This window comes from Neoarius graeffei, chromosome 19, assembly GCF_027579695.1.
Source record: "Neoarius graeffei isolate fNeoGra1 chromosome 19, fNeoGra1.pri, whole genome shotgun sequence".
In the NCBI taxonomy this organism is placed as follows: Eukaryota; Metazoa; Chordata; class Actinopteri; order Siluriformes; family Ariidae; genus Neoarius; species Neoarius graeffei.
This window is the reverse complement of record NC_083587.1, coordinates 40,867,625-40,889,637: the sequence shown is the minus strand read 5'-3', so window position 1 is coordinate 40,889,637 and position 22,013 is coordinate 40,867,625. Positions and strand designations below refer to the sequence as shown.

The 22,013-nt window shown below is 40.8% G+C and overlaps 1 protein-coding gene across 1 annotated transcript in view; it reads right to left on the bottom strand.

The window, feature by feature from the left end:
- mppe1 (metallophosphoesterase 1) overlaps positions 1 to 22,013 on the bottom strand; it is a 170,869-nt gene that overhangs the window by 13,025 nt on the left and 135,831 nt on the right. Inside the window, exon 6 of the mRNA XM_060900896.1 lies at positions 21,534 to 21,656. Coding sequence (XP_060756879.1) covers positions 21,534 to 21,656 — 123 coding nt within the window. The remainder of the gene's footprint in view (positions 1 to 21,533; positions 21,657 to 22,013) is intronic.

Genomic DNA, 22,013 nt, shown 5'->3' with positions numbered 1-22,013 from the left:
TCTAGTGCGATTGTGTTGCGCTCGCGCAGAACGGTGTCAGTCCTGCGCCCCTTAGCATGTGCACCTGATGGCGCGCCTTTGGCGAGCTCCGTTAACAAAGAACACCTGTCTTTAATCAATGAACTATCTCATCTCATCATCTCTAGCCGCTTTATCCTTCTACAGGGTCGCAGGCAAGCTGGAGCCTATCCCAGCTGACTACGGGCGAAAGGCGGGGTACACCCTGGACAAGTCGCCAGGTCATCACAGGGCTGACACATAGACACAGACAACCATTCACACTCACACCTACGGTCAATTTAGAGTCACCAGTTAACCTAACCTGCATGTCTTTGGACTGTGGGGGAAACCGGAGCACCCGGAGGAAACCCACGCGGACACGGGGAGAACATGCAAACTCCGCACAGAAAGGCCCTCGCCGGCCCTGGGGCTCGAACCCAGGACCTTCTTGCTGTGAGGCGACAGCGCTAACCACTACACCACCGTGCCGCCCTCAATGAACTATGTTTGGGCTATTTAAGGACTGCGCCCATGCAAGGACGATGCGAAGTATTACGCCGCATCTACCGTAGGAATGCGAAAAATAAATTTCTCCATTCGGGAAACCGGAGATTTTTCAAGAGTTTTGTCAAATATCCGGATTTCCGGAAGACTTTCATCTCTGTGGAGTTTACAGATGCCTATACCACAATATGTTTACCTTTTGGACCAGCACATCAAAAGATTAGGCTCACTACTGGAGGAAGGCGTATCAGAAATTGCATTGAGTAGAAGAGCAAAAACGCACACAACTCACAGGTAAGTTTTATGTGTATTGTATTAATGCATAAACAATAACAATAATAAAATTAGAATGTCCTTCAGTGCATGAAATGTCACAATATCAATCCAGAAATTAAATATATAGATAAGCATTTCTCAACCTTTTTTCAGTCACGGCACCCTTCAGAAGTATGCAAATCCTCAAGGCACCCCCATATAAAATACACGCGGTCACGCTGACCCCGGCAGTGACCTTTTGACATGGGAAAGGGGGCCGTGAGGCAAATTTTGATGATGCATGAGGTGGCGATGATCTGCATTAGTGTAACTATTGTTTTTTGGAATTTTAATTCATTTTATTTATTTCAATGTTAGAATATATAATTTTTTGACGGCACCCCTAACGAAGCCAGACGGCACCCCGGTTGAGAGAGGCTGATATAGAGAGCGTGCACGTGACGTCACGAGGTCACGTGACATTTGTTTATCTGCCATTTTGGACGGAAAGTTTGCGCATAGAACTTAGACGAACCCGTTCTAATTATCAAGTGTGTGGGAGTAGATCTTTCGAGAATGGTTATATCTTGTTCAGCATTTGGTTGTACCAATAGACAGGGCCAAAAGGAGGGCCTGTCATTTTATAGATTCCCCGCAGACGAGGAGAGACACGCAAAATGGGTGTCCGCTGTGCGAAGAGCAAACTGGAACCCCAGTTCTACCAGCCGAATTTGTAGTGAACACTTCATATCAGGTAGGTGTAATTTTCTAATTCAATACTCCTAGTACATCTGTTAAGTTGATTTTCGGATTGAATGATAACTGCATACTTAGAAACTAGACAGTCTCTAACGTTTAAAATGGCTATGCCTAGCCCTACTACCCTGGCCTAGTCTATGACAGTCTTTTATCTTTCTGGCTCATATATGCCTTTGAAAGGCCAATCCATAGTAGGGATGGCGAAAACTAAAAAAAAATCTTGACCGACCACCGAGCCTCATTAGCCGGTTAAAGTCGGTTAACCTATGAGTTTAAACAGGGATGCAAACGGCGGATGCCGCCTTTTTCACAGCTGAATCGCGCAGATCCGATTTTTTTTTTTTTTGGGGGGGGGGGGGGGGCGTTGGAGTGTCTGAATAATTTCATCAGAGTAAATTCTGTATTAAAATTACTAAATAAGCAACATAGGAAGTATTAGTATGAGAAGAAAACAGTAAATCAGAAAGCTGTGCACATTTGGCAGCTTCCGCACAAACGTGCGCAGCTTTCTGATTTACTGTTTTTCAGACAAAAACATACATATTTACAACCCTGTCATTATCTGGAACTGAGTTTAGATTTCGAACATTCTTAAGATAAAACGTCCTGCATAGTCTCTTTATGATAAACGTCTTAATGCCACTTACCCGTGAGATTATCAAGTAGACACTCTTCTTCGGAACCTTCCAGAGGTATAGTTGGGATACCCATCCTGCAACAAAATTATTTATAAGCTTCCAGGCTCTTGTAAGCTTTGAGGGCTTTGCCAGTGTAACACGATTCACGATTAACAAGAAAATTGTAAATGTCGTGGTAGGCCAGATCGGGCAAATCGCCGGCACCACAGCTCCGAATTTTCCTGAACAAGGATTGCGGCAAGTTGTACGGATCTGCAATCCCCAACCTGGAACACTTTTCCATGTAACGCTGCCTCATGTCACCTTCAAGATGCTGAACAAACTTAGACAAGTAATCGCGCGATGTAGATGGAGTATTTTCCAATTTTCTTGGGGATTACTCCCTGGATCCATTACGCTCGTAGCCTAGCAAGCCAGACTAAATGTGAATATTTAGTCTGGCCTCGCTCGTAGACATTTCCGAAGGGGGTGGGAGGAACAAACCACTGTCTTTCAAACTGTCTCTGTGCGTATAGGCCAACGCTCTGACCAATCAGCACAACAGTGACTGTGACGTAGTCAGAGCGACAGAAAGCAGTGGGGGAGGCCTTGAAATAAATAATTTTTCAAAATGCGTATTAATTAATAAACAGGTTCTAGATATTAAGAAGTTTGGAGATAATGACCACAAGTTTGGAGTCTGTACCACATACACATTTTTTTTTTCCAAGTGTTTTTCAAGGGTTTGCTTAAACTGTTTTTGAGAGTTTTTATTTAGTGGTGTTTGGTGAAATAATTTCCTTTAAATTTAAAATAACGGGAAAATAAGAAACAATCAAAAAGTAATGTTTCAAAGCTGTTTAATTCTTCGTACTGCACAAACTAGCCCCATCCTTTTGGCTACGAGCGGAGCCAGCTGGTAGATCAGACTTTTGCCATAGCCGGTCGGCAAAACAGCGAAAACGTCCTTCTTGAAAAGGAATGAGCGGAGAGCCTCTTCCTGCTCATGTTTCAATGAAAACTCCAAGTCTAATTCTTCTAAAACTGATTCCAAAGCGGAGTCAAACGCATGCTGTTCACTAGCCGTAGCCATCTTTCCTGTTGTGCTTTCTCCAGCGTCGCGCAGCTTTGTCGTCACTCCTGCAAAAGCCCACCCAAAGAATCCAAACAAAAACCTTGTGTTGTGATTGGCGGGCACGATTTGATGCCCGGGATGTTTTGTTTATATGGTGCGAGGCTAGACCCACTCGCTAGGCAAAAATATTTTTGGCCGCTAGGCGGGTGGGTCTAGTTTACTAGGCTATTACACTCACGCAAGGTAAACAATCCTGAAGCCGTCCAATATGACGGAGTAGGCGGAGTAAACACGGACGGGTCACGTGACTGCACATCCTCTATAGATCAACCGGGTGGATAACAAAATCACAGTTCTTATCTCCAATTAGGTTGGCTCGCCACAACTGCTGGAAGCTACCTCTACAGTATGGAAGTGATCACAGCAGAAGAGTCCATGTGCCACTCCCGGGTTTCACAGAAGTTAGACCATAAAAAAGAAGAGACACCCAAAAAAAACCCGGCTTGTGTAGGCCAAACCAAGGTTACAATAATGTTCTTGATAATAACTACACATACATGCATATCCATATGAATTACAATCACTACACTAATTAAAATATGGCTAAACATCAACTTTGTCCCATGTCTTTCTTCATCTCCACTCAGAACCATATGAGGTGACAGCCATGTAACAATATAAACAAGCTATATATTTTCTTAGCCACTGGCGGCTCGTTAATAGGGGCGATTTGGGCGACGCACTCCCAAACAGGGAGGGAGATTTTTTTTTTTAATCTACTCCTACTACCACGGCAACAGTAATGTCATTGTCCAATCAGGCTAAGGTCGCGCCTGGTGTAGCCACGCCCTTTTGGGGCGATTTCTGTCAGGTTCAGATTTGCCCCAAAATCTCCCATTGACACCAATGGTACGTACGTTTTTTTATTTTTGAAAATCATGCTCCCAGTGCATTTTCTATTAGGTTTTATGTGCTCGCACAAGCAGCGTGCTTACGTCATACGCCTGTTGCGCCGCGCAAGTGTTGCCAGATTGTGCATTTTGGCGGGTTTTGAACATAATTTTGGGCTGGAAAACGCAACTTGCGTGGGAAATGTGTGAACATTCTATGAAGATGGCGGCGAGTGTTGAGTGCAACAATACGATAGTGTCTCTGAAAGAAGTTCCCTTTAGTCGTCGTACCAATGAGAAGAAAACGGCAATCAAACAGCTAGGACCTCCTAGACCGAATTTAAACATCAAGCAAGTGTCTACGAAGGGGGAATATAATCTAAGGGGAGACCTAAATTTTAAAAAACCAAAAGTTCGAACAAATATGAAAAGCATGTGCGTATCGAGCTGTGGGGTGACTTTATGGAACAGACTGGAGACAGAAACAAAACAAAGTGCAAATATAAATCTGTTTAAAAAAAGGTACAAAAAAATATTTTTAAACAAGTATATTACAGAGGAAGTATGTTAATGGAGGATGATGAGGGATAAATAGAATAGGGTTGATTGTTATATTAGAACTAGCTTAGTATATGGTATATAATTATTTATGGGGATAGATATCTTCATATTTACTGGGATAAGTATGTAGTAAATATTTTTTTGTAATTATATATTTATATAGATATTTATGAAGTGTATGTGTTTGTATGTATATGTGTGTATGTGTATGTATGTATATATGTATGTATATATGTATGTATATATGTGTGTATGTATGTGTATGTATATATATATATAATATATATATGTATATGTGTATGTATGTGTGTGTATGTATGTATGTATATATATATATATGTATATGTGTATATATATATATATATATATATATATATATGGGTGTGTATATGTATGTATATGTGTATGTATATGTGTATATATGTATATGGATATGGTATGTAGTATATATTTATTTTTGTAATTATAAATTTATATGGATAATCATGAAGTGTATATATGGTATATATTTTTATAGGTGTATTAATGTAGTTTGGATTTCGGGGTAGTTAAAAAGGGGTGGGAAATTAAAAAAAAAGTATTGTACTTCTTCCCACTCCTTTTTCGAACAATGTGCGGTGTATTGTAATGTATTAGCTCTTTATGTTATTTTATTTATTCTTTTTTTTGTCACTTTTTTCATTTTCTTTCTTTTGTATGTACAAATAGTTACATACATTTTTATACATGTTCGAAATAAATAAATAAATTCAATTCAAATTCAATTCATACGAAGGGGGAGAAGACCTACTCAAGAGGTTTTAACAAGAACTGGTACCACCGGAAAACTTGGCTAGCTGGCTGTGATGTAGTCAGTGCTCTTTTTTGCTACCCTTGCGTTCTCACACCCTGGAAGTAGCACAGCAGACGGTACAGTGATATCTGATATTTGAATTTACTAGGCAAAAGTTGTTTTTGTGTGTGTGTGTTACCAATGGCAGTTTAACATTGCCATGTTTTTGTTTTACCAATGGCAGTTTAACATTGCCATGCTTGGAATATTTCAGTAGCCTCAAGTTCTCTCTGACTTGGTGTAAATTAAGCATATTTTCAGTTTTTATATATTGTACAGTATATGTGTTCATTGGAGCCAGCAGCACCTTACCTTTTTTCCAACTTGTTAAGCCAAGTTGCACTGACTACAAAACCTTGTGTAACCTTGTGTGTATATAGCTAAATAACTAAAGCCTTTTGTGTTCATTGACATGCTTGTAATACTTTAAATTTCCTTTTGAGGCATGGCTTTCTGGAGGAATTCTTGGGGAAAAAACTGCAGAATTTATTTAGAAGTATTATTTGTTGTTAAAATGGTGCAATTCCATATTAAAAAAACCCACATAATTAAGCTGCACATGTTTGTTTGATGGTTCTGCTTTTCTTCATCTTTTTCAAAACTTAAACACTTGTTTTGGATTTATATCCTGCCACTTTAATTGCATTCTTTAGAATTGAAGAAATTAGAATGTTTATAATTAAGAATTTGTGTCTACTTATAGAATACTGGAATAATATGAGAAAATAAATGAGTAATGTAATATTAATTGATTGTGATGCCAGATGTTTAGCTTTGAAGGCTTCACAATGAATCTTCCTTAGTTTTAGCCTGGCAAGCCAGACTAAATGTGAATATTTGCCACTCATAGGCAAAAATATTTTTGGCCGCTAGGCGGGTGGGTCTAGTTTACTAGGCTACCTTAGTTTGCCACCTTTAACTTTAGTGTTGCCACCTAGTGGAGAGAAGAGATATTGTCTATATTGATATCTGAATTTACCAGGCAAAAACAAGTTCGGCCAATTGATTTGCTACCTAGGTCAATTTACTTCAGTCCTGTGGACATTTACGGTCCGTGTAGACATAACGGGGGAAAATTGCCCCCCCTGAAAAAAAATTCAGGAGCCGCCACTGTTCTTAGCATGAACATTTCTCCTTTAATACAACATAAGAAATTAACTGTTCATCCATACTAACTTAACTAGCATATACACATTCAAAATGTCATTTATGAGTTAATATCAATGGTCACTCACCAGAGATCAAAATCCTGTACACACATACAGAGCCGGCCCATGGCATAGGCAATATAGGCAAATGCTAAGGGCGCTGCGTCCATCCAGGGGCGCAGAAACGGGGGGAGAAAAATTATGACTTCCACTATTCTGAAAACGAGTCAGCATTATGTCTTAGCCTAATTTAATTGTACAGCAAAGCATGTAGTCAGGGTGCGATTTGTCAAAAAAAGCGGGGTGGGGTGGTGGTTGTTAATCATGAAACAATAAGCGCTGAACAGTGGTTCGCCCTATCTATAGTGTGTCTTCGGGCGCGCGAGTGCGCATCCGCGGCTATTCTGTTTTGGCCATGTAATAGCCTAAGTGTTGTTGGCTAAAGTGTTTTTGCATAACGTAGATAACTGACATAGATCTGTTGCTTGTTTTGAATATGGCTGCACTTGGAGCAGTCTGTCGGTGTCGTTGAGCAGTCTGGGCTGAAGTAAAGGTCTTTTATGCACCGAACACGTTTCGCAGCGAGATATTCCAATGGTGCCTGGCACTTTTTTTTTTAATAAAACAAAGTTGCTTTGTTGATCTGTGTTCTCATTAAAATGACAGTTTAGCAGCTCATTCAAGCAACCATGTTGCGAAGAGCTTCCTGGAGGAAAATATAATAAACGCGTTGAAAACAAGAAACAATCTCAGTGCGTCAAGACTGCAGGGAAACGAAACAAGCACTCAGATGTGTTCTCTTTACCAGCGCCGGCGATTGCTATAGGCGACCTAGTGTGCCCAGGGGCGCCAAGGGCGACCAAAACCCCACCAAAAAGATGGGATGGAGTTATTGAATGGAGATGTTACCAAGTGCATCAGTGGTGTACAGTGTTTTCAACCATTGTGCTGCCGAACTCTATACCGCGGAACACTAGTGTGCCGTGAGAGATCACCAAGTGTACTGTGGAAAATTATAGAATGACTGTATATTGTAAATATTGGCAACAGCGTTTTAGTTTCAGTCAACATTTTCTATTGGTGATGTGCCTTGAGATTTTTTCATTGAAAAAAGTGCGCCCTGGCTCATGAAAGGTTGAAAACCTTTTTTACAACACCTCTGATGCGGCTGGGGATGTAGAAATATGCGCTCCTTACCTCTGCTGTTACACTACCTGTGACAGTAGCTTCTGCTGAAAGAAGCTTTTCAAAATTAAAACTGCTGAAGACATACTTAAGGTCAACAATGAATCAAGAACGTCTGAATGGGCTTGCTCTGATGAGCATCAACCAAGAGATCAAGAGAAATATCATTTGATGATATTATCAAGGAATTTGCCATTAGGAAAACCAGACGAGTCCCATTGTAATGTTAGTTCAATAACAAAGTACCCATAATAGCACTTTTGTTTGAAAATACAGCCCATTGATGTCCTAACAGGGTGCTTAAGTTTGCACAATTTAGAATTGTATAATTTTTTATTCATTTAATTTGTTAATTCTTCAGAGATGACTTAACTTTTAATAGCAAAAAAGAAACTAAAAATAATTTCTTGTTTATTGCCCATGCACTACACTTTGAACAGGGTGCGGAAGAGTTTTTGCCCATTATATGGAGATATGTATTGAATTTGTGTGGTCATTTTACTTTGTGACACTTTATGTGAATAATGATAACAATAATATCAATAATGAAAAAGATAAAAATGACTTGTTTATTGTCCATGCACCGTACATTGTTTAATAGTAATAGAATAGAGTGATTAGATTAAAGTGTTATTTAGATGTTATTAGAGGGTTTTTTTTTCTTGGGGGGGCGCCAAAACTCAATCTCGCCTAGGGCAGCCAAAGACCTAGAGCTGTCCCTGCACACATACAATGGCACTACGATCACAGCTCACACCAATTCAGCTTCCAACTGCTTTCAGAAACACGGGGGACACGGGAGTTCAACAACGTGCAATTTCGTAAATGGAACTTTCCATCGTTCGTATGCTAACAGTTTAAACTGGCAGCATAGCCAGCAATTTACTTGCATTTCTTCTAGTGTCTGTCGCAAAAACACAAAATCCTCGCTCAGCCAGCGGGCAAAACAATTTTTTATGCTGTTGACTCTTACAATGACAAGAGGAAGGTAAAATGTCAAAGTTTCAAGTGCTCAGTGAGCAGAATCTGCTGCGAATGTCGGCAAGCAGCCGTCTCGTTCTCGGTCCAGCCGAAAAGAGAGAAAAGCTAGCATGTAAAGTCACCGGCGGCTTCTGATTGGCTCAGCTTGCACATGTGAACTCCACATGTCACTCATGTCCTTGCGCATGTGAACTCCACATGTCACCCATGTCTTTATCACATGAAAGAAGAGCACGTTCGTCATTTTTGAGATAAAATGAAGTGCATATGAATAAACCTGTGTGTTTATTTCTTTTTGGATTTATAGCTATATTTAATATATTTGTCACAAATCCTATTTATCCATGTGTCATGAACTGTATGAATTTATTTTGCAAATAATCTATGGTCATCTAAATTAATGACTAGGATGCAGTGACCAGGGCTACACCAGCTGCTATAAAAACCCCAAAGAAGAAAAAGGATGCTGACACTGCAACGCTACTAAGCAAGCAACATGAAAACCAATGGGGCACTACAAACAGGTCAGAGACAAAGTTGTGGAGAAATACAGCTCAGGGTTGGGTAATAAATAAATGTCCCAAACTTTGAATATCCCGTGGAGCACCTTTAAGTCCATTATAGCAAAATGGAAAGAATATGGCACCACTACAAACCTGACAAGAGAAGGCAACCCACCAAAACTCACAGACGGGGCAAGGAGGGCATTAATCAGAGATGCAACAAAGACACCAAAGATAACACAGAGCCTAATCTAGGAATTTGAAAATAGGGGACAGATCCCTCACTAGTTGTAGAAACAGGGGACAGAAAATATTAACGTGTAAAAATATCCCTCATTTGTTCCAGTTAGTGGGGACAGAAAAATAAATAATACATTGGTAGATATTTTCTAGAGTACATCTATAAACAGAAGTTTTATTAATAAAACTAAATACATGTAACAAACATTCATATCAGATATTAATCTATATAATATAATAATTATGGTGCTACACATATCCTTTAATACAGTGAAATGAAAACCATATCAGCAAACACTTATCCACAGTTTATAGTATTGCACAAACATTATGATCAGATCTGAACTTTAAAAATGTAAAGATTTTAGATCAAAAACTATATGAAGAATTATATACTGCAAAACCTTACAAATATGACTAGTTTTCTGTTATATGACTAGGTTACTGTTTTACTATAAATCATGTGACTAGACTATTTTTACCAATTTGACCACCAGTAAGGTGGCACAGTGGTGTAGTGATTAGCGCTGTCGCCTCATAGCAAGAAGGTCCGGGTTCGAGCCCCGTGGCCGGCGAGGGCCTTTCTGTGTGGAGTTTGCATGTTCTCCCCATGTCTGCGTGGGTTTCCCCTGGGTGCTCCGGTTTCCCCCACAGTCCAAAGACATGCAGGTTAGACTAATTGGTGGCTCTAAATTGACCATACGTGTGAATGTGGGTGTGAATGGTTGTTTGTCTCCGTGTCAGCCCTGCAATAACCTGGTGACTTGTCTGGGGTGTACCCCGCCTCTCGCCCATAGTCAGCTGGGATAGGCTCTAGCTTGCCTGCGACCCTGTAGAACAGGATAAGCGGCTACGGGTGGATGGATGTCACCCTTGATACTGAAGCTCTGAGCTGAATAAACCAAAACCATTTGCTTTGAAACAGTGTGCTTAATTAGTATTGCCAAAATGGCAGTAAAATTCTTTTTGGAACACAAGAATATATTACTATAGAAAATTGATTCAAAAGAAGCACAAACCCTAGCACACATTTTGAAAGTCATTCAAGGAAAAATTTAAACTCATCAACAACTAAACTTGTCTATTTATAAGAAATTTGTATTAATAATGTGTAAGAGTTTAGCTTTGTCCATAACATAAAATTGTCATTTTCATGCAGATTTGCACTCTTAGCACACAGCACAAGGATTAATTCATATTGCATTGGCTCCCAACCAAATTTCACATTGACTATAAAATACTGCTGTTGACCTATAAAGCAGTGAATGGCCTCACACTACAGTACCTGAACAAACTTCTGGTCCTTTATGACCCACCACGCCTACTTCGATCAAAAGGTGCAGGCTATCTGTTGGTATGTTATATAGTGAAGGCTATATCGGGGCAGAGCCTTTTCTTATAAAGCCCTGCAGTTATGGAATAGCCTTCCAAGTAGTGTTTGGGACTCGTACATAGTCTCAGTTTTTAAGTCTTGGCTGAATACATATCTTTTTAGTAAAGCCTTTTGTTAATAGCTTTTTATGAGGTAAAGGAGGAGCTCTGGATGATCCTCAGGAATAGAGTGTTTTGGTCAACTGGGATGGTGTAAGATGGCAGCGCATGCGCATACAGCAGCTCAGCAGTCCATGAAACAGCTCTTTTTTGTTCGTATTTTGTTTATTTCTTTCTGTGTGTCATGTATGCTGATGAGAACATAAGATACACTCGAAGCGAGCTGTTAAACATCGATTTGCTGCAAAACAGCTATTTTTTTCGACATAGAATACTTCAGAAAACATGTTAAACAAGACATCCCAGAAGAACTCATTAGAGCACCAGGATCACCATGGATTACCGTCCCAGCTGGGAAGTGATGAAGATGGCGCAGAGAGCAGAAAACAAAAGTGAAGCTGTTGAGCCAGCGTGTGTGCTAGGCTAGTGAGAGCCCTACACAAACCCCTGCTGCCAAGTCTCATGTCAAATGCAAGCTCACTTCCCAACAAAATCAAGGAGCTGGAGCTCTCCATAGCCATGCAGAAAAACATCAAGGACGGCTGTGTTATGATCATTATAGAGACATGGTTGAACCCAATGATTCTGGAGGAGGCTATCAAGCTAGCAGGCTGTGCTACACACTGAGCCGATAGGATGCTAGACTCCAGTAAGAGCAGAGGAGGCGGACTTTGTGTTTACACAAATATCAACTGGTGCACAAACACTAAGATCACTGACTCCCACTGCTTTCTGGACCTGGAGTATTTAAAGGAACAGTCCACCGTACTTCCATAATGAAATATGTTCTTTTCTGAATTGAGACGAGCTTATCCGTACCTCTCTGAGCTTTGCGCCACCTCCCAGTCAGTCAGACGCGCTGTTACTCCTGTTAGCAATGTAGCTAGGCTCAGTATGGCCAACGGTATTTTTTGGGGCTGTAGTTAGATGCGACCAAACTCTTCCAGGTTTTTCCCGTTTACATAGGTTTATATGACCAGTGACATGAAACAGAGTTCAGTTAAAAAAATTGAAACATGGCGATTTTCTATGCTATGGAAAGTCCGCACTATAATGACAGGTGTACTAACACCTTCTGCGCGCTTCGACAGTGCATTGATACCGTCACAGGTCTGTCGAAGCGCGCAGAAGGTGTTAGTACGCCTGTCATTATAGTGCGGACTTTCCATAGCATAGAAAATCGCCACGTACAAAAGGAGGATTGAGGGCCACTTTGATAACTCGGATCCCTGTTCAGCATGGCAAGGTACACGTCAGATCTCTCATCTCATCTCATTATCTGTAGCCACTTTATCCTGTTCTACAGGGTCGCAGGCAAGCTGGAGCCTATCCCAACTGACTACGGGCGAAAGGCGGGGTACACCCTGGACAAGTCGCCAGGTCATCACAGGGCTGACACATAGACAGACAACCATTCACACTCACATTCACACCTACGGTCAATTTAGAGTCACCAGTTAACCTAACCTGCATGTCTTTGGACTGTGGGGGAAACTGGAGCACCCTGAGGAAACCCATGCGGACACGGGGAGAACATGCAAACTCCATACAGAAAGGCCCTCGCCGGCCACAGGGCTCGAACCCAGACCTTCTTGCTGTGAGGCGACAGCGCTAACCACTACACCACCATGCCGCCCCGGCACACGTCACATCACAACACAAAACTACACCACCAACATGACTACAAGCAGCAGCAGTGCCTCACTGGCAGAGCAACTCAACCACGTCTTCAGTCATGATGAGACAGACAGCACAAAGACTATCATGACCATTGCTCTAGCCATAGACATGAGCTCCCTCATCATATAGTGTGCAGATGTCACATGCACACTCCTTAACATAAACATACGGAAAGCAGCTGGCCCAGATGGTGTCCCAGGATGGGTCCTCAGAAACCATGCTATGGAATTAACTGAGGTATTTACAAATATGTTCAACCTTTCCCTATCACAGTGCACTGTATCCACCTGACTGAGGACATCCACCATAGTTCCAGTTCCCAAACAGTTCATAATAACCTTCCTCAATCACTACAGGCCAGTAGGTCTGACACCTGTACTCATGAAGTGCATGGAGAGACTGGTACTCAAATACATCAAGGACACTCTCCCACCTACTCTGGACCCTCATCAGTTCGCATACAGAACCAACAGATCAACAGATGATGCCATCTCCATTGCCCTCCACACTGCACTGCACCACCTGCAACAACAAGGAGCATATACACAATTGTTGTTTGTGGATTACAGCTCTGCATTTAACACAATCATCCCCAGCAGACTGTTCCACAAGATGTCTGACTGAGGCCTCAATCATAACATCTGCCTGTGGATACTGAACTTTTTAAGTAACCGGCCACAATCCGTCAGGATGGACCCTCACCAGTCCTTCACTCTCTCATTCAGCACAGGAGCCCCACAGGGCTGTGTTTTGAGTCCTTTCCTGTACTTTCTGTACACGCATGACTGCATATCATTGCACAGCACAAATACCATCTTAAAATTTGCAGATGACACAACAGTAGTAGGACTGATCTCTGAAGGAGATGAGTCTGCCTACAGAGAGGAGGTTCCGAGGTTGACAGACTGGTGTGCTGAGAACAACTTGGCTCTGAATACCAAAAAGACCAAGGAGCTGATAGTTGATTTCAGAAGACATCAGGATATTCATCTGCCACTGAACATAAATGTGGAGAGAAATGGAGAGAGTTTCCAGTTTCAGGTTCTTGGGTACACACATCAGAGGACCTGACGTGGACATACAACACACATTGCCTCATTAAAAACGCACAACAAAGACTATATTTCCTGAGAACTCTCAGGAAAATCAACCTATCACAACAGCTGCTGACGTCCTTCTACCGCTGTACCATTGAGAGTGTCCTCACAAACAGCAGCTTGATATGGTATGGTAACAGCTCTGCAGCAGATAAGAAGGCACTGCAAAAAGTCATAAAGACTGCAGAAAAAAAATCACTAACAAGCAGCTGCCTGCTCTTGAGTACATATACACGTCCTGCTGCCTACAGAAAACACACTGCATCCTAAAGGACTCATCCTACCCCACCCATCAGCTGTTCGAATGTCTGCAGATGGAAGCATGATGTGTTCTAAAATCTCCTGGTAGATGGCTATGTTGACTTTGGACTTGATAAAACAGTGGGCCAACACCAGCAGAAGACATGGCACCCCAAATCATCACAGACTGTGGAAACTTCACACTGGACTTCAAACACCTTGGATTCTATGCCTCTTCTTGCTTTCATATTATTTAGCTTACTTTTAGACACTTCATTTCAAGCTTGAAATTTTATTATTCTATTGGCAGATAATTTTGCTAATTTTAAGCATTTATTTCTAGAAAGAAGCAAAATTATCTGCCAATAAATGACAATTTAAAGCTTGAAATAAGTAAATGCATCTACAACCCCGATTCCAAAAAAGTTGGGACAAAGTACAAACTGTAAATAAAAACAGAATGCAATAATTTACAAATCTCAAACTGATATTGTATTCACAATAGAACATAGACAACATATCAAATGTCGAAAGTGAGACATTTTGAAATTTCACCCCAAATATTGGCTCATTTGAAATTTCATGACAGCAACACATCTCAAAAAAGTTGGGACAGGGGCAATAAGAGGCTGGAAAAGTTAAAGGTACAAAAAAGGAACAGCTGGAGGACCAAATTGCAACTCATTAGGTCAATTGGCAATAGGTCATTAACATGACTGGGGATAAAAAGAGCATCTTGGAGTGGCAGCGGCTCTCAGAAGTAAAGATGGGAAGAGGATCACCAATCCCCCTAATTCTGCACCGACAAATAGTGGAGCAATATCAGAAAGGAGTTTGACAGTGTAAAATTGCAAAGAGTTTGAACATATCATCTACAGTGCATAATATCATCAAAAGATTCAGAGAATCTGGAAGAATCTCTGCGCGTAAGGGTCAAGGCTGGAAAACCATACTGGGTGCCCGTGATCTTCGGGCCCTTAGACGGCACTGCATCACATACAGGCATGCTTCTGTATTGGAAATCACAAAATGGGCTCAAGAATATTTCCAGAGAACATTATCTGTGAACACAATTCACTGTGCCATCTGCCGTTGCCAGCTAAAACTCTAGTTCAAAGAAGAAGCCGTATCTAAACATGATCCAGAAGCGCAGACGTCTTCTCTGGGCCAAGGCTCATTTAAAATGTACTGTGGCAAAGTGGAAAACTGTTCTGTGGTCAGACGAATCAAAATTTGAAGTTCTTTATGGAAATCAGGGACACCGTGTCATTCGGACTAAAGAGGAGAAGGACGACCCAAGTTATCAGTGCTCAGTTCAGAAGCCAATTTGGGGCCAATTTGAACAGGATGCCTTAGTTTGTCCCAACATTTTTGGAATCGGGGTTGTATTTCAGGTTGTGGTAGATGTAAGCTTTGTGCTTGCATGTGTAGAATGGAATTTTCCACTCCAACAGTTAGAAGTTACTTGTGCTGAGGGCGTCGTGGCTCAGGTGGATAAGGCGCCATACCATAAATCCGGGGACCCGGGTTCGATTCTGGCCCGAGGTCATTTCCCAATCCCTCCCTGTCTGTCTCTCCTGCTCATTTCCTATCTCTGCACTGTCCTATCCAATAAAGGTGCAAAAAGCCCAAAAAAATATCCTTAAAAAAAGTTGATTGTGCTTCCATTTGTGGTCTTTCTTTTACGCGAGTGATCTGTTCGGACGTTATCACTGAAAAGGTGAGTTTTGACAGTTTTATTTTGTTTTAGTCTTGCAGTATAAGGCAATAGAATGTTTCTTTTTCATCTTACTTTCATATTTCATAATGTTTGCATATTTTTGGCCAATATTTTGCAACCATGGTCAATTTAGATTGAACTTTTGATAGAATCTATGGCCAGTCATTTTGCCCCTGCCCCCGCCTCGCGCTCCATCTGGTGCGGTAGTGATGTCCCAATGCTCGCGCGCCGCAGCAGAGACCCACGTGACCTTCAGCTGGTACAGTCGCTGTTCTTTTACCACCGCCGTTATTCTCACCTTTCTGGTGTGTTCTTGATTTTTCCATTGTGTCCTATTGTCCTATTTCACCATCTCAAATACCCAAAATGTATCATATTATTCATATTTAAGTGAATAATCAATTCAGTCATCATAACTTGGCATTTTTAACCCAAGCAATCAAAAAGAGGAAATTTATTCAATATTTTCACTCATCTCTGAAGGAGGGGCTTTAATTCTTCATGATGTAGTTATTTTATATGTAAATCAATTTTTCAAAAGCATTTGAATTGTAATCAAAAAAAATTTCCACAGTAGAGGCCAGATAAAGCAAGATACTATCTTTATTCTTATTAAACATGACAAAAGAAACATTGAGTGTTAGGTAAATGCAAAAAAAAAAAAGTAAAATTAGAAAATTTTTGACCATAATGTCCCAAATGAGAGACCAGTTTCTGAAACGGACCCAGATATAAAATTAGTGGTGCTTGAAAATTTATGAACCCTTTAGAATTTTCTATATTTCTGCATAAATATGACCTCAAACATAATCAGATTTTCACACAAGTCCTAAAAGTAGATAAAGAGAACCCAGTTAAACAAATGAGACAAGAATATTATACTTGGTCATTTATTTACTGAGGAAAATGATCCAATATTACATATCGGTGAGTGGCAAAAGTATGTGAACATCTAGGATTAGCAGTTAATTTGAAGGTGAAATTAGAGTCAGGTGTTTTCAATCAAAGGGATGACAATCAGGTGTGAGTGGGCACCCTGTTTTATTTAAAGAACAGGGATCTATCAAAGTCTGATCTTCACAACAAATGTTTGTGGAAGTGTATTATGGTACGAACAAAGGAGATTTCTGAGGACCTCAGAAAAAGTGTTGTTGATGCTCATCAGGCTGGAAAAGGTTACAAAGCCATCTCTAAAGAGTTTGGACTCCACCAATCCACAGTCAGACAGATTGTGTACAAATGGAGGAAATTCAAGACCATTGTTACCTTCCCCAGGAGTGGTCAACCAACAAAAATCACTCCAAGAGCAAGGCGTGTAATAGTTGGTGAGGTCACAAAGGACCCCAGGATGACTTCGAAGCAACTGAAGGCCTCTCTCACATTGGCTAATGTTAATCTTCATAAGTCCACCATCAGGAGAACACTGAACAACAATGGTGTGCATGGCAGGGTTGCAAGGAGAAAGCCAATGCTCTCCAAAAAGAACATTGTTGCTCGTTTGCAGTTTGCTAAATATCACGTGGACAAGCCAGAAGGCTATTGGAAAAATGTTTTGTGGACGGATGAGACAAAAATAGAACTTTTTTGGTTTAAATGAGAAGCGTTATGTTTGGAGAAAGGAAAACACTGCATTCCAGCAGAAGAACCTTATCCCATCTGTGAAACATGGTGGTGGTAGTATCATGGTTTGGGCCTGTTTTGCTGCATCTGGGCCAGGATGGCTTGCCATCATTGATGGAACAATGAATTCTGAATTATATCAGCGAATTGTAAAGGAAAATGTCAAGACATCTGTCCATGAACTGAATCTCAAGAGAAGGTGAGTCATGCAGCAAGACAATGACCCTAAGCACACAAGTCATTCTACCAAAGAATGGTTAAAGAAGAATAAAGTTCATGTTTTCGAATGGCCAAGTCAAAGTCCTGACCTTAATCCAATCAAAATGTTGTGGAAGGACCTGAAGTGAGCAGTTCATGTGAGGAAACCCACCAACATCCCAGAGCTGAAGCTGTTCTGTATGGGGGAATGGGCTAAAATTCCTCCAAACCAGTGTGCAGGACTGCTCAACAGTTACCGGAAATGTTTAGTTGCAGTTATTGCTGCACAAGGGGGCCACATCAGATACTGAAAGCAAAGGTTCATATACTTTTGCCACTCACAAATATTGGATAATTTTCCTCAATAAATAAATGACCAAGTATAATATTTTTGTCTCATTTGTTTAACTGGGTTCTCTTTATCTACTTTTAGGACTTGTGTGAAAATCTGATGATGTTTTAGGTCATATTTATGCAGAAATATAGAAAATTCTAAAGGGTTCACAAACTTTCAAGCACCACTGTAGTTTAGAAGGAGCACAGAGTGAAGGGAAGAGGAAAAGAAGTATCAGAGAAGGAAAAGTCAACTGAAGAACCTGTGACAAAAATTCAGTTCTATCTATCTGGCATATCACTGCAGTGACATGGCCACTCTGATGGCTCCAGCCATCAAAGTTTGTATGGAAGAATTACAGTAGTGGTTTCCCATTGCCTTCTACTGGATTATTATTGAGGTTTTCTCCTCTCAACCATTCATACACATTCACACCTATGGGCAGTTTAGAGAAGCCACACACACACACGCGCGCACACATGCGCTTTCAGTTTTATGCAAATTCCTACAAATAGTCACGAGTTATAGTTGTTTGAGTATATCAGGCTCCACCACATTTAAATTGATTGAATGTAGCACCCATATTGTTTGGAAATGTCTACATTTTTTGACAATTATTGAGAGTCACACTCTGCTGAGTAGTTTGACATCAAAATTGTGATGATATGAGAAAAACCTTCGGACAAGTTCTCAAAAATCAGTTTTGCAAATTAGCTAAAAATCTACATGGGCAGAGCTAAATGTTTCTTGGGGACATTTTTGCTCAGGAGCACCAGGGGTGTAGTGGGCGTGGTACGCGGGGGTATGCCGTCCACCCACTTCTCCCGAGGTGAGATTCAAAAAAAAAAAAAACCTGTCATTCAATGGCCTGAGTTTATACGCTCTACAGTAAGTGACACGTGCCTTTGTGCTCATCATCAATGCCCCCCCCCAATCGAACGTTACGTAAAACGTAGCGACGCAAAGTAGAATGCATTCTAAACGCAGCCGAGATATTAGAATTATGTAAACGGTTGACTCCGCCATTTTAATGTTGCTTCGACCAACTAGAGAGCTTCGGCAGAATGGCAGATCAAGGGGAAAATGACTCGACAGGAAAGACTCGGCAGAAAAACATCGATTTTTATTTCAGAAAAAGCATTCCGACACCGGCGACACCAAATCCAGCGACCTTGAGTGAGCCACCATCACCAATCATAACCAGTCACACTCACACTGAAGTTCCTTTCACTGCAGCTAATGCTAACACAGAGGTGTTGGGGAGCTCCAGCTCACCGTTCGAGATATGGACGGAAGAAATGTGGAAAAATAAAAAGGAGGCTTATCCCTGGCTCGACGCAAAGGATGGGAAGCTAGGCTGCAAGGTGTGCTCGTGCATTAGTGATTTGTCTGTATTTAAAGCCCAGGGCTCGCGGATGGGAGACGAGTGGCGAACGTACAGGATCACCCACAGTGGCACAGACAAAAGCACAATGCTAACTTCGCTGAGGAAAAAAATTCTGAGGCATCTCCAGTCAAATGGCCACATTGCTGCCCAACGCATTCAGGATAACGCAAAACGAGAGACACTACCTAAAGTATGTGACAAAATGAATGCATCATACATGAATGCTACCTGTGCCGTGTTCCGGACCGTTTATCACATAGTGAAGAAAAACAGACCTTTCTCTGATCATTATGGACTGCTGGAATTACAAAACGAGAACGGGATCGACACAGGCATTAGCTTGCACTCCCGTTACAGTGCCACACAGATAACCGATCACATAGCGTCCCAAATGCGCAAAAAAGTCTGCCAACGGATCCAGGAAATAGAAGGCAAAATTTCTGTTCTCATTGACGAATCGACGAGCCTAGGGTGTAAAACGGCACTAATCGTGTATCTCAAATGTGAAACAGACAAGACAGATGATCCGCACTTTATGTTCTTGGATCTAATTGAGCTTCCAAACCAAACAGCCGACACAATTCTGCATTGTCTCCTGAAATGCCTCAGTGCGCTTGTGCCCTCTTGTGTTGTTAAAAGAACGTAACATTTATACAAATCATTCATACCAAACATAGGCGACCAAACAAAGGCTACCGCTTCTGACATGATATCAAATCGATGATGTCACGAATCGCGTACCCCCACTTTAAAAATCTCCACTACACTACTGAGGAGCACCCAAGGAATAAGTTGCAAAAAAATTCATTGTAGGACTTATTCAATATATGAGCCAAAACTTAAAACACCTCGCTACTGCACCACCATTAGGCCAATCAGGCTCATCTTTCTTGCCTGAGTAGTGCGAGGGAGTACTACGGTACATATTGACCAAGTTTAACATCTCTAGGACCTATGGTTTCAATAGAATGAAGTTCCATAGCATTTTTCCTTGTGTCCGAAGGGATAAGAATCTTAACAAAAACAATAGGGTTCCAAGTACTACCTGCTTGCCCCTCTAATAAGAAAAATCCTAACAAAAACAATCGGGTTACAAGCACTTTGTACTTTGACCCTGAATAACTATAGCTTTAATAACTACACCTACTCACTGGTCAAGCACGCCATACCACCACCTTGAGATCAAATGACACCGATGTTCTGTCTTCCCTCCCTCCCATTATAGCTTTCTAATTTTGTGTCTAAACAATGAAGCTCTGCAGTACAGAGCCCCTAAAGGGACGTGTTTAAAATAAAAAGGGGGGGGGGGGGGCGGGTATGTATGTCAGAAAGTTTCTGGTGTGCATGAGAAAGTATCTGGTGCTCACAAGTAAATTTCTGGTACACATGAGAAACTAGCTGAGAGAAGCCTGAACTCAATAAATATGAAGCATTTCCGAAAGGAGGATGGCCATACAGAGGGATATATTTGAGAATGCAAAATGTACCATATATATCTTGAGAATGAGAAATGTACAAGAAGACATCATAAATCAACTAACAGATGACATGCACACCAGATACTTGTATATCATATATTTTTTGACATATGTCCCTTTAGGAGTGCCGTACCGCAGAGATATGACCTTACCCTTTTTATGAGCTATTTCACTGTCGATATCTGCCATATTCCATTGCAACTTTCAAACATACTTCATGACAATAAGAAAACTGCACAATTTCTTTGACAGACCAAATAAGGTGAGATATCTGTTAAAATATCAGGGTACAGAGCTCAATATGCTTTGTATTTTAGCATGAAAGGCTTTGTATGCTGTGCCAACAATAGTCTTCAACATTGCTTTTTTAACTTGATACGGGTCTGTGGGTAGTGTTGGATTTGGTTTATGAATAGATCTAATTTTTTCACATATTTTTGTGAATTCATATGTGCCTTTCCAAAACATCACCTCACTTCCTGTTTTACACCATCACTCTCACATTTGGAACAACAACAACCTTCAATGCTTTACCCCTAATAATAAAACATACAATCAGTAGATGGTGCCTAGACACCTTCTGTGTTTGGCCACCTAATTAAATACTCTATTGATATGTTTTCCACCGAGTGAAAAGTTTTTCACTTTTTCTTTTTTTTTTGCATGTCAGATCAGGTTGTCAAAAAAATTCAAGACCTACAGAAAAACAGGGGTGCAAACCCCACTTTTTCACCTCACCTTCTTTGAGACATCCTGAGAGAGCACATCATAGCGTTCCTGAAAGAGCTCATAGCGTTCGTTCAGTGGCGCTGCATCTTCACCTGTGCACTCAGCATCACTGGTACGATACAGAGGGTAGTGCTGGAAACACAGCCATAGCATTTTTAATTGGAGATATGCAATGTATTCACTTAAATACCAGCAGAGTATACTCAAATGGCCAATAGCTGATTAAGTAGTCCATTGCATTGGTATGTTTATTACACTCAGAGGTCACTTTATTAGCGAAACCTACCTTGAAGCCACTGTCCCTGGTCATTTTATAAGGTATACTTACCACATACTAGTGCATCTCAAACAACTCGAATATCATGAAAAAGTTATTTTTTTAAATTCAATTAAAAAAGGTAAACTTTCACATATTCTATATTCATTACATGTAAAATGAAATATTTCAAGCCTTTTTTGTTTTAGTTTTGATGATTATGGCTTATAGCT